General features: G+C 39.7%; 1 protein-coding gene across 24 annotated transcripts in view; it reads right to left on the bottom strand.

Annotated features, from left to right (window-relative positions):
• The window catches only part of PCDH15 (protocadherin related 15), a 736,955-nt gene that overhangs the window by 94,745 nt on the left and 624,941 nt on the right, over positions 1-17,269 (bottom strand). For all 24 annotated transcript variants that reach the window (XM_021381881.1, XM_021381890.1, XM_021381879.1 and 21 more), the window contains 2 exons: positions 13,198-13,314; positions 498-638 (listed from right to left, as the gene is read on the bottom strand). In XM_021381881.1, coding sequence (XP_021237556.1) covers positions 498-638; positions 13,198-13,314 — 258 coding nt within the window. The remainder of the gene's footprint in view (positions 1-497; positions 639-13,197; positions 13,315-17,269) is intronic.

The following is a 17,269-nucleotide window of genomic DNA, read 5'->3' as shown; positions in this document are numbered from 1 at the left end:
TAAATTACTTCAGGCTAACTACACTTGAGACTCCTTGGGAACAGTAACAGCACAACAGTAATTTACGTTTCCTTAAAGCCAGTGTTTTTACATTACGGCACTTAAGAACAGAAGTCCCAATGTACCCAACTGCGCATTAACTTTCCTTACAGGATATACTGCCATTCTTACAAATCTTTCACAAAACTGTTGTGCTGACAGCCTGGTTGAAAATGAAACATCAGCAATATTAACTTTCAAAAACTGAGGTTTCCTTCATTTGCCACCTTATTTCTTTTTCTTACCAAACACCAGCAAACAAACACATCCATCCAAGATCTTTCTGAAATCAAAAAGGCCAGGAAATGTGTACCAGAAAGAAACTAAGAAACTGAAGAAACAAATAAGAATTTCATATATTTCTATGAAATATAAAGCTAGAAAGACAAATGTGAGAGGAATAATACTAACTGCAAGAAGCATTTCCATTGACAATATACAGCTACATGAGTTCATACCTTAAACACTGTACTTGGCTCTTCATTTAGGTTTACTCGGGTTACTACACGTCCTGAGGTTTCCTCCACATCAAAAATGCTGGCACTGTAAGGAAACTGGACAACATCTACTTTGTACCGGACTCGACTTGCTGGTGTGCCCTGGAAGGCAGAAACAAAACTACATTAATATCCTTTATTTTTGCACTCTTCCTTAAGTTACTCAAGATTTAAAATGCAACAGTGGTCAACAGACCAGTACAAAGACTTGGCAGCTTGCCTGCCTAAGAATTGGGTTTGTTCATTAGCATTTCCCCCCTAAAATATCTTTTGTGATACTGTGACATACAAGAGGTCGATTAAGAAAAATCATCACAGATTTGTCAAGATTACATATAGAAGTGAGCTGAAAAACTCCTGAGGTCAAAGAATATATGTAAACACAGACAGAAACAGTGGCCATAATTATTATTACTTTTTTTTTTTTTAAATTACCAAAGAAGGCCATGGGTTAATGTTGTAACCAACATATCTTAACCAGCATATCTTTCAACAACAGTTTAACATCTGAATTATAAAATCTCCTTTCTGGTTCAGGAAATGTCTAAATATTCTAAGAATTTCAAATGCTTCCTCACTGTGTCCTGAAAGCTGATGATGGGAAGATTTGAGTACTGCACTTCTGAAAAGTCAGACTACAGTTCTAACACAGGACAGTCTGCCTATGTAGTACCCACGTACTTTTTTAGAGGGGACAAATGAGAAGGGCACCAGGTTCCTTGGGAAAAGCTACCATGCACCCTAAAAGGACTGTTCCATGTACAAATCAAACAGCAGCATCTGAAAGTTTTCCTTTTCTCCAAAACTGGCTGTTGAAGAACTTATATGTTTCAAAATCCTCATTTCCAGGAACTAAAGCATGCAGATGACGCGGCCTGTGATACTTTTCAACATATTCCAATGAATGCATAGTCTGCAGGAGAGCATCAGACATTTTGGAACCACCACCTAAATGCTCCCATCCATGCTCTGCTTGTCCATGAGGAGAACTCAAAATGGTTGTGAGAAAATGCCCCTGAGACGTGACAGGACACCTGTGGCCTTGACCTGTAACAGAGGGGATTTTCCTCTTGCCATTAGACACCATGGCTGGTTCTAAGCACAACCTTGGAAAACAAAGAGAATGCATCTGTGCTAACACTGGTACCAGAAAAAAGCAGGTTTGCGGATGGATTTTAGCAGCCTTGTGACTAACTGTTCAGTCCCACCTTAATTGCAAGAACAAGTGTCATGGTTTTATGATTTTCGGTTATTGGTATTCCACATCGTAACATCATGTAGTGAATGTACCTGGTTCTCGGAAGAGAAGGACTACTACATTTCCCAGGGGACTTTGCTCCTCTGTTACCATTTCCGGTCAGAGGGAAAGATAAAAACTTGCAGATCACAAGACCTTGTGCTCTTTCCACCCGTCTCTCATCCCAGTAGCATCTTGCTCCCCAGCCGTCTTATCATCGGTATTAGAGTAAGGCTTACCTTGATTTTTGGACATTCTCTCACACTGTATTGGATTTATTAGCTTAAATTGTAATTATATTGTATTATAGTGTGTTATTTTGCAATTCGATATCTTATTTAGTAAAGTAGTTTGTTTCTCCTCAGATTGTTGCCGCTGTTTTTGCTCTCAGGCCCATCTCCCTACCCTTTTTTTTTCCCTTTTCCCTTTCCCCGGGGCATAGGTCCATGGGTTCCCCGCCCCATTCGTCACGGAACTGGGCTGAATGCCCGTAAACCGTTGACTTTTTTTTTTTTTTTTGCAGTTAAGATCTCATTTTTAATAGCCTTTCAGTCTCACTTGGCAAAATGGTATTAGATTCATAAAAAATCATAAAACCATGACAACACGCAAAGATAGCCTGTGCATCTGTGCATGTGTCACAAACTGTCTGCATGCATGCGCACCCAAAAATACCAAAATTAAGAAGAGAATCAGAAGAGGCACAGCCAGAAGGATGGATCTTTCGGATGGATCTTTCAGATCAGTAACTCAGTGTTTTCTAATAGGAGGCCATTCACTTAACTGTTTTACCACTAAGTGCCTAAAATACGTAACGCTTATTCTTCAGAATGAAGTTTCTTAATGTATCCTTTTCATTGCAGTGCTCTCCTTTCAGCAGTCACCCTTCCAGGGACCTTCAGAGCACATGGAATGACCATGCCTGTCAGCACAGCTCACAGGCAGCTGGTTCTCACAGGAGAGCCCTGGCAGCCTGCACTGATCTGTGTGACCGAACTAGTCCCAAAATCCAAAGCAGAAGATGAGGCTTGTCCCTGGGATCTCCAGAGTGCCAATGCTCCCCTTCCTGCACCCATCAGTGCAGAGGGCAGAGATGATGCTGGAAGACAAAGTTTCACTGTTCTCTTCAAGGGAACGGGAAACCCCTTCTGGAGCCCTCCTGACCTTCAGGTTGCATCCTTCAATGCTGTCACCTTCCCTGGCAGTGCTGGCCACATCATTTCTCTGTCTCACTCATCTCTTCTGCAGTATCTCTCACACACTTACAGCGCTGGAACTGTTCTGTGTCATGTTTGCAACTGAGTCAGGAAAACTGTTCATTGCAGTCATTCCCATTATTCTACATTACAAACATAGCCCCTTCACTCAAATAGTGCAAATCATGTTTCATCACTGACTTTCATTATCTTAATTTTTTTCATTGTTTTTGACTTGGTGGGTGACCAAGAAGAGACAAATTATGTTCTGCACAGTTTTTTCCTGGATAAAAGGTACAGTACGGCAGTTTCACCAACCGCTGATCCAGAGAAGAGATCTCCTGTAGCACCCCAGTCTCTGTTGCAACAGCTGCTTTCCTGCATGCATCTGGAGAAGTATCCAGTATCAGAAGGACAGTGTCTGGGCCACATGTGAATTAGGGAAGGGAAGTATCCGGGAGTTATCACCAACCTCTTTTTGGATGGGATGTATCCTTCCACTGGTTACAGAGGATGTCTGAGATAGGCTGAACTTTAGCAGGTTACCTTCATTCGCAAATAACCCTTCACTAATATTGTTATTGCTCACTAGTAATTTGCTTGTTCCCAAAGGCCGAAAGGTGACAAAGTAGCAGCTTCCTAAATCACTGGGAGCCACTAAGAATATAAGCTATGTGCTAAATAGAAGGAAAGAAAGTGCCAAACAAGGTGCTGAAAGCAGAGAAAGCTATTTCCTTTGTGCCTATTATATACATATATTTCTTCTTTTCTTTTGCATGCTGATTTCTGTACAACAGTGGAGGGGTCAGCCTCTTCTCCCTTGTAACTGGTGACAGGACGAGGGGGAATGGCCTCAAGTTGCGCCAAGGGAGATTTAGGCTGGACATTAGGAAATACTACTTTTCTGAAAGAGTGGTCAGGCGCTGGAATGGGCTGCCCAGGGAGGTGGTGGAGTCACCGTCCCTGGAGGTGTTCAAGAAACGTTTAGATATAGCGTTGAGAGACATGGTTTCGTGGGATTATTGGTGGTAGGTGGATGGTTGGACTAGGTGATCTTGTAGGTCTTTTCCAACCTAGCTAATTCTATGATTCTATGATTCTAACTGATAGCGCAGCTAAGTTGTTGTTACCTGGATATGCAGATACATTTCACAAAAATGAGTAGATTAAGAGAAGCACTTACAAAGGCAGGTTCTGCTATTGGCATCACTGCAGCTTCTTAATGCTGCCAAGCCTGGACCTCAGACTTTACATTGTATTCAAACAGACAAAATATCCCAAACCAAAAGCTTCATTAATAGCAAATTGGTATTTTGTATCTGATTTCAACACTGTGCTACAAAAGAGCTTTGCTGTTCCTGACAATGTATTTAAATGTACCAGGCCAGTCTCTTACTGTTAGGAAACTTCTGTGAACTTGAACAGAAGTATTTGCCAAAGTGTTTCAAGCTCAGTAAATAAAACCAACATTTTCTTGATACAACAGAAGCACAATCAAATGCTCATTCAAAATACACACTCTGAACTGAAATATATCGGAATAAATTTGAGGTAGCTGTTTGTGTCCAGTTCTGGAGCCCCCAACACAAGAAGGACATGGAGCTGTTGGAACAGGTCCAGAAGAGGGCCACGAAGATGGTCGGAGGGCTGGAACACCTCCCCTACAAGGACAGGCTGAGAGAATTGGGGCTGTTCAGCCTGGTGAAGAGAAGGCTCCAGGGGCAACTTTATAGCGGCCTTCCAGTACCTGAAGGAGGCCTACAGGAAAGCTGGGGAGGGACTTTTTATAAGGGCAGGTAGCGACAAGATGAGCTTCTGCATAGCTTCTGTGGAGCCTAGCTACTCCTCTGGATGATTTACCTGCAGCAATGACAAAGGCCATAGCTCCCGTGCGTTCCATAGACATCCAGTCCAGCCCAGGAGGGCTCAGCAGCAAGGACAGCACTGTGCGGCCACTGGCAAAACAGCACCTTCAGTAACCCACAACTGGGTCTACCAGATGTGCTTTGGTGTTCAGTGCAGTAATAAGTGACAGACCATGCTAGTAGTACAGGACCATGCACACTAAACACATGAAAATCCTTGAAAACACAACAGATTTCAGAGATCACTGTGTAACAGAGATGATTACACAATCTTCTCCCTGTAATTTCTCTTCAACATCATAATAAGAGGAAATTACCTCCTGCAATCCACACTGCTTGCCTACAGAGTAATGGTCCTCACATTTGCTTGCAGGACTAGAAGTTATCATCATCATTAAACATGCACACACTAGGCAATTTGTTTTTAAATACAGAAAAATCTCATCAAGTTGTTGTTCCTGATATGACTGTCAAGTACACTCCTCTCCTGTAATTTCTGAAAATAACAACATGTGAATTTATTTTTTATTTACTGCATTTTGGCACCAATGTAATTGGAAAAATCTCCAGAGAAATTTTCTAGGGAAATCTATTCAGAAGCAAGTTTCAGTTACCTCAAGCATTAATCTTCTTTTGTTTCTGTTTTAAATTCGTTCAGATGCATTCCTATGTCTACATCAAAACCCAAACAAAAGGTTATGATCCTAAAAAAATAATACAAATAACCCTGAAGACAGGATTTTAGTTGGCAGGAACCATCTTCGTTCTCCTGAAACAAAATTTTCCAAGGAATTAAATAATAATATGAAACTCATATCTAAAGATCATCCAGCTTCAATACTTTTTTTTTTTTTTTTTTTTTTTTACTGCTGCATTATTTCTTAAGTTTCCATTTGCTTTGGGGAAACTACGCTCAATTGGGACACAGCTGATGGCTACAGGATAAAAACATCCCCAGCATTTACATTAGCTCATGAGGATGCACATGGAGGCCCTGGAAAAAGAGGCCACGCAGAGTGCACATATGCACTACTGAGATAACTCCCAATGGGCACAGAGTGGTTGCACAAAAATTAGAATGCAGAGGAGCCATTACAAATTGTTAGCAGTGTAATAACAGTAACATCTTCTGTATGTTTTCATGTGTGTTTCTGGAAGCAGTTCAAAAGGACATTGTCATGGTTTTGTGATTTTTGTTGTTGGTATTCCACATCATAACATCATGTAAAGCACTGGCAGGTAAAGAGTTAATTCCCTGGTTACTGCAAACTGCCTTTTTTGGTGTGTGGCCCTCCAAGGAGGAGGGGAGAAGATGCACTCCCCAGGGGTCTTTGCATTGGGAGGGGGTGGTGAAGCCGCCTGGGAGACTTGGGGTCTCTTCCTTCCTGCCCGGTGGAGAAAGCACGTGGTCCTCCTGCAGTTTACTGTGTAAGACTCTCAGTTTGTAAACTCTCTCTGTTATGATTTTACTGGCCTCAATTTCAATATACTTAGTAAAATTAGTTGTACCTCCTCAGATTGGTGCCACTGTTTTGTTTTAGATCTGCCTACGAGTTCCCTCTTCCCTTTGTTTTCCCCAGGGTGTGGGTCCATGGCTTCCCTGCCGCTTTAGCCGCCGGACCGCTTGGGGCTTGCCCCTACCTGCCGACAATTTTTTTTCTTCTTTTTTTTTTTTTTCCGGGCCTGTCCCCCTTGTCACGGATGCAGATCCTTAGATAACACCATGACAGAAGTGAGGAATCATTACTCCCACTATCCAAAGCTGGGTAACTGAGATACAAAACCAGGTACTTGGGGAAGAAAGTGACCAATCTTGGTGTGTCTCAAACCAGCTATGGATTGTGAACTGCATACTTGTGCCTGATTACCCTCTCATTTAAGAGTTATTACTATTTTATAATTCTATATACATTCACAAATTTTAGTTATTTTATTCTTTAGCATGTAACCGAATGAAAGAATCTGCAATTCTGGAAATTCTGAATTAATGACAAGCTGAACACAAAAAGAATATAAGCTTTTAACACCATGAGATAAACTCACTTCAAGAGCTCATTGAATTTTCAGCGTCTTTACCTTATACTGAACTCCAGTAGACTCTATGAAATTCAACAGTTCTAATTTTTTAAAAGATCAAGCCCTGGACTGTTCAAGAATGCTTTTATCTCTAATTAATTACCTGTGAAATCTCTTATTAAATATCTGTTAGCACTGTACTTTCAGTGAATGCCTGTAAAACAATAAGGACAATTACTCTCAATCTGACAAAAGGGTTCAACCGAGGTGTTACGAGATGGGATAAACCATTAAATAGGATGATCGAGAGCTCTGGAAGCTGGCTGGTCATTAAAATTAGCCTTCTGCATCTGATTCTATTGACAATTCAAATCAACAAAATCAGAATATACAGGGAAAATGCACAAGAAAGAAATATTCCAGCTTTCACAGTGATAGCCCATATAAAAGAGGCACATATAGGATAAGCAAACACCTTGTGATGTATCAGTCCTGGAAATATTCACCTTCTGATAATTACACCAACCATTTCTCCATGAGCCCAAGCTGCTCTCCTTTCCTAATATTTGGAGGGTTAAGCACTTTGAGAAAATGATCAGAATCATCTGGTGCCTTTCATCACTATGCCACTTCAATAAAGCATAAACTAATCACAATGAAGAAAACTTCTTTTTCTCATCAGGCATATTATCAAGTGTCCTACAGTAACTTAGGTATGTGTAAGGCCAGCTGTACAGCCCTACTGAACACAATCACAGGTAGTGCCTTTGCCAAGCCAAAAAGAAACTTTCACCATTCAAAGCCCTCCAAGTGCAATTATTTCACTTAAACACTTTGGTACAGAACTGGAAGTCAAGTTTAAAGACCTTTTCCATCATGAAAGCCTTTCCAGTTTAACCACTGAAGTTTCAGGTCAAATTACTGCTCTGCTGTGCATTTGATTTTATCATTCCACATCTACTTGTACAAGGAATAAATTTCTGCTAGCCAGGGATCCTGAGGAATGTGCTCATAAAAATCAAGAGTGTTGGTAAGAGAGCCTGACATCAACCTCGTCCAAGCTTCACAGTCTGCATGTGTCTCTCACTATAAAGACCAAAAAATATCTCTGGAAGAAACTGAAGCTCTTGTGTTACCTAAAGCAAAGCAGCATGTACAGACATTAGTACCAAAACTCTACATTTGATTCAAAATAATTGCAGCTAAGGTGTTAGGAGCTGCCTCAGAAAGACCATTGCTTGGGCATCCACATCTATTAACATCCCTCAATTCACACTAACATGTCCTAAAGCAAATGTCTGATTTCCATCTGAAGAAGTATTCACCTACTTCTGTCTCTCTTGACAGATTTTTCTTTATTACCTTGCAGTCTTTGACTCCTCCTTTTTTATCCTGGGCTATATTTCTAACTGTTGGCTTATTCTCATTTGTTCTTATTTTTATTCCCATTTTTATTTTTATTCCCTGTTTTTCCAGGTAAGTATTCTTCTACAGACATTGGCACATCTACCTTAGTTGCTAGAAGCACTTCTTTGGCATCTCCAATAGAGATGTAACATTTCAATGTTTTCCAACAAAACAAATCCATGCAAAGTAATGTACCTCACAGGACACCTGCTGGCACTGTTCCTCACTTTTGCCTTCATCCTTTGGTCAGATCACTGTTTTCAAAAAAGGATTTGGTTTGGAAATTAAATTTAACCAGAGCAATCAGAGTTTCTCCAGGAAACAAACAAACAAAGCACTTCAACAGTGGAAAATAGATTTGTATTGTAATAAGGTTTACCCGTTATTTAGAGTTGAAGATATACTCAGGCATATCCCTGGCAGCCACGTATGTAACTGTGGGTCTGCTCCATTATGGTAATTCCCTTTGCTTCCCTTGGCCATTTTTTATTGCTTTATGCTAAGCATTTTGTTACCCTTTACCTCTAAGCGTGCCTAGAATTAGATGTAAGCTGTTCTGGGAAAAACAGTGTGAGCAACTATAGGATGTACTAAGTATTAAAAATAAATAAATAAATAAACAGAAAAAGACTGGGAAGGAGAAAATGGTTAGAAGTGAAACTGATATTTGCTTCAAATCCTATTTTGGCCAATGAAAAGCACTGGTTTCTATGTTTCAATTTTACTAAGTAAGCAGGAGCAACCACCAGAGATATCTCACATCTCCAGGCCACGACTTATTAGATTCCTTTGAAATCTATGGGTTAAAATGAAAATATAATGAAGTTCTTACTTGGGAGCATTTGAATCTAGCGTAGATTTTTTCTTTTTTCATATTAAATGAGTAATTATTAGTGATAATCAGAAATCCATGTTTTTAGGACCAAATGAATCCTATTATCAACACTTGCATTCTACTGATGGCTTAACATTCCAGGTATCAGGTTGTATTCTTTAGTGAATAAAATTTCACATCTTGATTCCAACTCAGTCATTCTTTTATTCACATGTATAAGCATAGGATATCCTGAGGCAAATAACTTACTGTATGGAAATTCAGTGAGATAAGTTTTTCAAAAAAAAAAAAAAAAAGACCTTTGATCTATAAACCCAACCAACTAATGAAACAGAACTTTATTTAAGAGAAAAAACTGACCCTTGCCTCTTGTGACTTTCTGAAAATGCATTGTAGTTACTCAGCACACTCCTACATCTATGCCGTAAGTTTCTAAACCACTTAGGAAATGCACTGCTACTGTAAACAAGAGCACTCCATACCACAAGTCTCTTCCAGTCTCCCATCTTCCACCTGCTTTACAACCTGTACCCCCGCCACACCCTTTATGTCCATGTAACACTTGCATTTATATTTGTGGCTTACCTTTAGAAGTCAAACGGCACAGAAGGAACATTATCTATTCTCAGGAATATCACTGAATGAATACATCCCACAATGAAAAAGGAGCATCTGCACACTGTGCTGTAGATGATGATTCATCCAGATCAACTTCAGTGGCCTGAAATATTTTTTCTAACACTTACATGCCTGTCACTGCTGCTGTCCCCTTTGCTATGGAGAGGTTTGGAGAGCCAAACCACTGTCATCCTTCAATAGTGTGTTCTAAGCTCCAAGCCTGCTCTTCTGCTGTTGGAAAATACACACCTGCCTTTTCTGTAGAGGAATTTCACGCAGATGCTGAGCATTTCAATTTAAATTCTAATGCCAGCCACATTAATATGACACTGCAGTGTGAAGTCGGAATTTGCTGAAGACAGTGAGTCTCTGAAGAGCTCCTCTGCCCCTGGAGGTGTTCAGGAAACATGTAGATGTTGTACTGAGGGACATGGTTTAGTGGCAATACTGGTGGTAGGTAGATGGTTGGACTAGACGAACTTAGAGTTCTTTTCCAACTTTAATAATTCTGCGGTTCTATGATTCTATAATGTTGACAAGGGAATTGTCCACATTACTTGTAAAATGACAATGAAAAATTCAAGTTTGTACCATTCAAATTCATTTGACTCTTATCTTGAATACTTTAAAACCAAAATTATTTACTTAATAAACATACATTAATTTTCCTGAACAGATATGATAGGTGCATTAGTACTGTGCATAGAAGTTTCCAGCAGGTAGGAAAAAAAAAAGTACCTCTCCCCAGGTATACTGAGTACAATAACTAGGAATATTCTTTCCATTACGGCAAGTTTAGAGAAAGGTACTCTTGCTGAACAGAGAAAAAGTTTGTGCTTTTTCTAAGAAAAAAAAACAGCAAAAAACATTTCTGGTGAATTCATACCAAATACTTTGTGACACCACATACTGTGAAAACAAGCTCCAATAAATACACATTTGCCAGTAACACAAATCATTTAAACAGGTTTAGCTAAGCCAGAAAAAGAAACAAAGCCATCCATGGTTTCACATTTCTTCCTTCTTTTAAATTTTAAAAATAAAACCATTAGTTTGAAATAAAATACCAGCTTTCTAAAACAATTTTAAAAGCTTTTTTCTCCATAACTGGCTATCTTTTATGGCTAGTGCATTCATTCAATGCCTAGGGGCAGTTTTATTTTAAAGTCGTGATACAAATCAAAGAAATGCAAGAGTTGATTTTGAAGACCATTACCGTAACATCGTTATTGACTGCTATACTGGTAATAAGCGAGACTCAGCACTCAGTGATTTTGATTTCTGCCTCCTTTGAGCATCCATTTCTTGACAGAAATAGAAGCAATCCCCACATTTTTCAAATACAAAACATTCAAAGCCATATAAAAGAAGTATCTATAAATATGTGAGGAAATCACAAGAAAGGAATTTGGGAGACATAAGTGCTTTAGTCTAGTTTTCTGTTCTAACGCTCTCATGCTAACTGGAGATGGCCATTATTATCCACTGTACTGAGCAGCAGGCAAACTTACAATCAATTCCTACATTTTTCTGTTCATGTGATAGAGATAGAGATGTTAGAAATGGAGAGAGTCCAGAAAGATAAGGGGCAAAACATACTTCTACAAAAACTAGGCTGACAGTTTGATGAGCTATTAGGAGTAGTTCTGGTTTGCTTTGTTTGGCTTCTAAGTCAGAAATAACTTTGCATTAGAAAATGCAGATTGCACGGAACTAAGAAAAATCACATACACCCATCAGTTACACATCCATCACCAAGACACGGAAGTGAAATGGAGACTGTATCAGAATGGGCAAATACTTCATCCAGACAAAAATATCTTCTGGTAAGGCAACAGAGAATGTTAAATAAAATCAGCATACAAATCACAATAATATATTAGTAGTCATGAATACTTTATTTTTTAATCCCAATAACACATTTGTGAACAAATCTGCTCTATTTCACCAATCCTTACTACCCTTTTCTACACACCTTTTTCAAAGATCAGTGAGATAACTTGATAGGAGCAAACATGTACTGGTGCTGGGACACAGCCAGGACTGTAGAAGTGTTATTGATGGATTTAGTACTTGAGATCTGTACTGTTGCAATGAAAAACTTGCACAGTTTTGATAGTCATGCAGAGCAAGTTTCCTCTAGTCTCCACTGGCAGATCACTCTGAAGTGACTCCACTTGTGAGTTGGGCAGAGTGTTTTCTGTTGAATCATTTGCTGCTATCTACTGAGGACGAAAGCTCTTAACAGAAATGCAGTTTCATAAATCCCTGGTTCCCAAGTCATTCCTGCAGAGAGCAACAGAGAATTTTCTCCAGCTAAGCACCATCTGCTGAACTCCCTGAAATAATGAATCAGTTCAGACCCATTTGTTTGAAGGCAAAGCTTACTAATTAGGTAGCAGTACTACAGCAGCAGAGTGCTTTCTTATTCAGGAATGATCCATGATATGTTGATAATACTGTCTTTTACATATTTTGGACAAACAACAGTCCAGAACTTCAGCAGATACTAACTAACTTAATGCCTCAAAGTTCAGTAACATGCAGCTGATGCACACCACCTGCAGGGAATTCACTTACCACCGAGTGTTAGGACTTTTTACACGGGGATAGCAGGACTGTCCTTACAGAAACACTGGTTTAGCATTCTGTCCTTGAGTGGTAAATAAATTACTATGAAGCATATTTAGCTAAGCTGCAGTTGATTTGTGTCAAAGCACTGCCATCAGCTTTTAATGTGCATGGCACATTCACTCTGAACACTTCTCCCTGAGGATTATGCTCCTTAATATGCAAAACACTAACAATTAAAAATTAAACCTGGCTGGCAGAACATCTTTGGCTTTTATTGTCCTCAGTGTATCATCTGGTCACCAGTGTTCATCAACCTCTGATTACAAAAATTGATATTGCCCCTCAGAATAACTAACAAGTCAAACATATGTGCTCAGTTCTGTCAATCAAGTGCTTCACTAGGGAGCAGCGATAAAAGCCAGTGGCAAGAATAAGCCTCATCCCCAAAACATCACCACTCTGTTCAAACAATACACATCCAATAAGGCCAGCTGGTAGGTTGTGCAGTTCCATGTGATCCTGAGCAGTGAATGCAAATCAACAAAGCAACAGACTTACAGAGTTGTGTTTTGTTTCCTTGTTAAGCTGCACAACTGTACAAAAGCCAGGCATGCGTTCCCTGCTTCTCTATTCCTGTTATTCACCTATCACTGGGAAGTCAAATTAAGTGGTTTCCAAAAATCTTCCTGTCAGAAAGAAGCTGTATCACTGACTTGTCACCTTTGGGAATCATCATTTTGCAAATGCAGCCTTTGTCCAGAATGACAAAGGCCAGGCTGACAAAAACGTATGAGTTACTGCTCTGTGAAACTCATAATGATCACCTTTGCTGTTGAGAGGGGTAGGTCACTTACAGGGATTACAGATTTTTCCCTCTTGGGTGCAGAGTTATTACCATAAACATTTTGCTTACCGGAGGATCTTGATCCTCAGCTGAAACAGTAGTGATAACAGTGCCCTTGACAGCATCAGGAGCAACCATTCCTCTGTAGAGGGTCTTGCTAAATACTGGCGAGTAATCATTCATATCCTGCAAAATACAATTAAAAGTTTACTTCCGAAGTTTAAACAGATCTATAGACACGTTCACAATCGATCTTTTGAACATTGCCCAATCACTTCTTCCTCGTTAGGAAACATATTGCCATTCACAGTGTCTTTGTGGCTGTCAATTCCATTACCACCACACAAACCTAGCACAGAAGGCGAAGGAGCCAAGTTTCAAAACAACATATTCATATGAGACAGATCAACAGAAGGGAATTCTGCAGGAAAATACAATCTCACAAGTAAACCAATGAGAGATTTCCATGACAGCTGCTTCTCAAGCAGAGGGCCACAACATGGTTTTGCTAAGTTTCTCAAATGAATGAGCTTGCTGTTGCTTGATGGCATGTAGCTACAGAGGTGCTGCAAATGCTGATACTGGATAGTGCGCTATGTTAACATTTACAATATTCATCCACACCTCATCAGAGGAAACAACAGCATAATAAACATCTGGGAGGATGAGGAAATCACTGCTACAAATCCATGTAATATGATGCCGGATAATTAATGCATTATGTTCTGCTGAAGGGTCTGCAATTCAAGGCTTCAAGGCATTGGAAATGCTTTTTTGCTGATTTTCAGATTTTCAAAGAGACAATTGGACCATCAAATTAAAATAAAAAGCGACAAGTAGGCAATTCAAACTAGGAGAGTGTTCTAATGAAAAGATTTGGGAAAAGAACCCAAATTCAAACAAATTAGCATTTCTTTGTGGAATTACAGGCATTGCATCTTTCACTTTCAATGTCTTGATTTGTTTGCAAGAAGACAATTTACTTAATCTGAGAATCTAAAACCAAGGACTATTTTACATAAACAATTTTGCTCCTTTCAACTCTTCAAAGTGATGCCATGTCTTTAAAATTAGCTGTCCTTTGTTTGCTTCTTATCCCAGAAACATCGCTGCTGAGCAATGTAGGGCTGTGGCACAGGAGCCAACACCACTCTGGTTGGCTCCCAGTCTGAAAGGTCCCATTCACCTCAAAGAAAAGATGCAGAATGAGTTCCTTTGAAGCAGACACAGAAGTATCTCTGAGTACAGAAAAACTTGGCAGATGGAGATCAAGTATTAAAAGTAATCTCCAGTATGATATGAGGAATCTCCTACAGCGGTACATGCACAGGTATTACAACCGTGTAAATCTGGATGCTTGAGAATGTCATATTCTGTAGACCCTGGAATTTTTTCAGGGGGATACACAGCCTTTTATAAACAACATATGCGCAGAGAAGACACCTCCTGTCCTTCCATAAGATGACTTCATCTGGGCTAACCACCCAGTACAATGCTTACAATGATTTGATTTTTCCTGGAGTAACCCACCCTTTTATTTGCCTTAAAAAACAAACAACAAAAAAAAAAACAACCACACACACAAAACTCACAACCTCCTCTTTCTCCTGACCTCCCATCCCCAGCCATACTTAGTATCTGTTCCTTGGTGCAGCAGCAGCGGATCATGCTCAGCTGTTTGCTCATTGCAGGGGAATCACTGTGTGATGTTTTTGTTATCTTTTGTGTACCTTAGCTCCTGAAAGTCTGCAACTTAAAGTGCTGGAAAGGCTAATCCTGTTGAAAGATGATACACTACATGCTTTGCTATAGAAAATGACTAAGTCATTCTACTTACTACATCCATTTTTCAAGATATATGGAACAATAGAAAATATCCAGGAATACAAAGCAAAACATGAAGTAGAAAGGCAGAAGGCTTTCTGTCCTAACTTATCTTTCCTCTGAGTGGAGCTTTATGCATGATTGTGCCTCATAAACCTAATCCAAGCCAATCAAATAGACACCAAACATTTCAGTCATCCCTAAGCAGAATAGTTCCATGTGCTTTTCCTTGTGGCTCATCTCTTGCTGAATCCTAAAGCAGCCACCTGTTTTATATGGCAGAATTCCAGCTTACAGACTCACTTTTATCAAAATGAAAGTTCCCCGTAAGAACAATGTGCTCCCATCACACAGCTGCAGAACGCACTTCAGTGAGAGAATGACTGTGATTACAGACAGGTGATCAAGTCTCACACACTCATCACAAATGTCCATGACAAAGAATGGCCAGAAGCAAGGAGAATAAATATGTGTGGAGCACGCAGATGACGTGGACACAAGCTTTATTGGTTGTAATGGCTTCTTTATTCTAGCAGAAGTCCTTGTTCAGCATGGCGAGCTAAAAAAGACTCTTCTGGGCTATTTCCCATGCAGCAAGCAGTGGTTCTGTTAGAGGTATGCTGGGGCATTTCCCCCCTACATTATCATCTCCTTCAGCAGGTAACATTTCTCCTCATATACTATGGGCACTTAAAGGTACTGAAAAGGTCACAAAGAGAAACTATTGATTTTATGGCAAAAAGCACCGACACTGAGAATGGACTACAGTATAGATCTCATTTTGTTAGGAGTATGGAAAGATACCAAACTCCATACTTCTGTTAAGAATAGCTTAAGAGATCACAAGCACAATCCTCCCAAGCCCTGTGGCCTCTGGAGTCAGACTTTCCCTGCATAACAGTGGACTTCATAGTGAGTACCGCTCAGCATGTCACTCCTCTGACTGACAGAGATACAGTTTTCAGGTTCTCATGACAGAAGAACTCTGGATAGAAATATAACATTTTAGAGAAAGTACTGAGCTTTTGTCATGACTGGACACCAAGGTCATTGACAGACACGCTCTTGCACAGCTATCTTACTGAAGATGGCTCTATACATGAAGGCTTCTGCTTAAACACCACAAAAACCCGACTTTGCGTTGGAATGTACGTGGCTTATTGGTGCAATCAATAACCATAGGTTAGGGATGGAATGGTAATCTACCACAGAGTGATAACAATAACCAGTGTGCTATTGCGGCACATATGCTCCAGTGGCCAAACTGTGCAAGCATCTTACAACTATTCACATTCCTTTGCTTCATTCATATAAATCCAGGCTGCTATTAACTATCAAACACACGCAAAAATGTAAATGGAAAATATAGGTAATGGGTTCTATATATCTTGCTTTGAAATACTTGGGCTGTGTATTTTGACAGTAAGGTAATACCAGCCACATATTTATATATAAGTACAAAATAGCCTTTGTGTCAGTGCTCATCCAGCTGAAGACTTATTATACTTTTGTATGCCTTTGTTTACAGAAAGAATCAAAGTCAAAGCATAAAATACCCAAAGCTTTCTCCCTATCACAGTTTCCCTTTACCTAACACATCTGGTTTTGTATCACATTGCTCACGCTGGGCAGCACAGAAGAGCAAGACAGCAGAAGTCCTTGCATCCTTCCCTTCTAGAAAGATAAAGAATCTAAAGCCTGAAGGAAGTGCAATATGGGAAGCATACATACTCAAATACTGTCATTTTTGAGGATTCACATGTGTAGTCCCAAAACTAAACAAAAGCTTAAGAGACTTCTTGATGCTGACTAATCTGTTATCTCAGACAGCACCCTCAGCTTCAGCCAACTTGTTTACACTCTGAACAAGACACATCACATTGAAAAAATCAAAAAGATTTGAGTGAACAAGTATTGACTGGTCCACAGATATTATGAGAATTGAATATATAAGAATATATGAGAATGTTGGTGAACTAAGATATACATCAGGGAATGTCAAAGACGAGAAAAAAGCATGGGGGAGGAAAGGCATTGAGAAGCAAATCAATATGTAATTTAGAGACCATTAAGGCGGTCACCGGCACTAAAACCATACTAGGTGCTCCTCGACAGGTGGTACCGCCATTGTGGGAGGGCAATACACAACTAGTGCAGAAGAAAAATATCTGCAGTACAGCATTCCCAGCATGAAATTAACTTGTAAACTTAAACAGATTTCAGATACAACAATAGATTTTTGATTTATGGGGACACTGGAAGATATTGGTACTTCTCCAAGTTAAGAACATAAACATTCAACCTCTGGGTGCAACAT

This window comes from Numida meleagris, unplaced genomic scaffold (genome assembly GCF_002078875.1).
Source record: "Numida meleagris isolate 19003 breed g44 Domestic line unplaced genomic scaffold, NumMel1.0 unplaced_Scaffold119, whole genome shotgun sequence".
Classification (NCBI taxonomy): Eukaryota; Metazoa; Chordata; class Aves; order Galliformes; family Numididae; genus Numida; species Numida meleagris.
The sequence above is the reverse complement of the archived record's forward strand: the minus strand, read 5'-3'. Positions and strand labels throughout refer to the sequence as shown.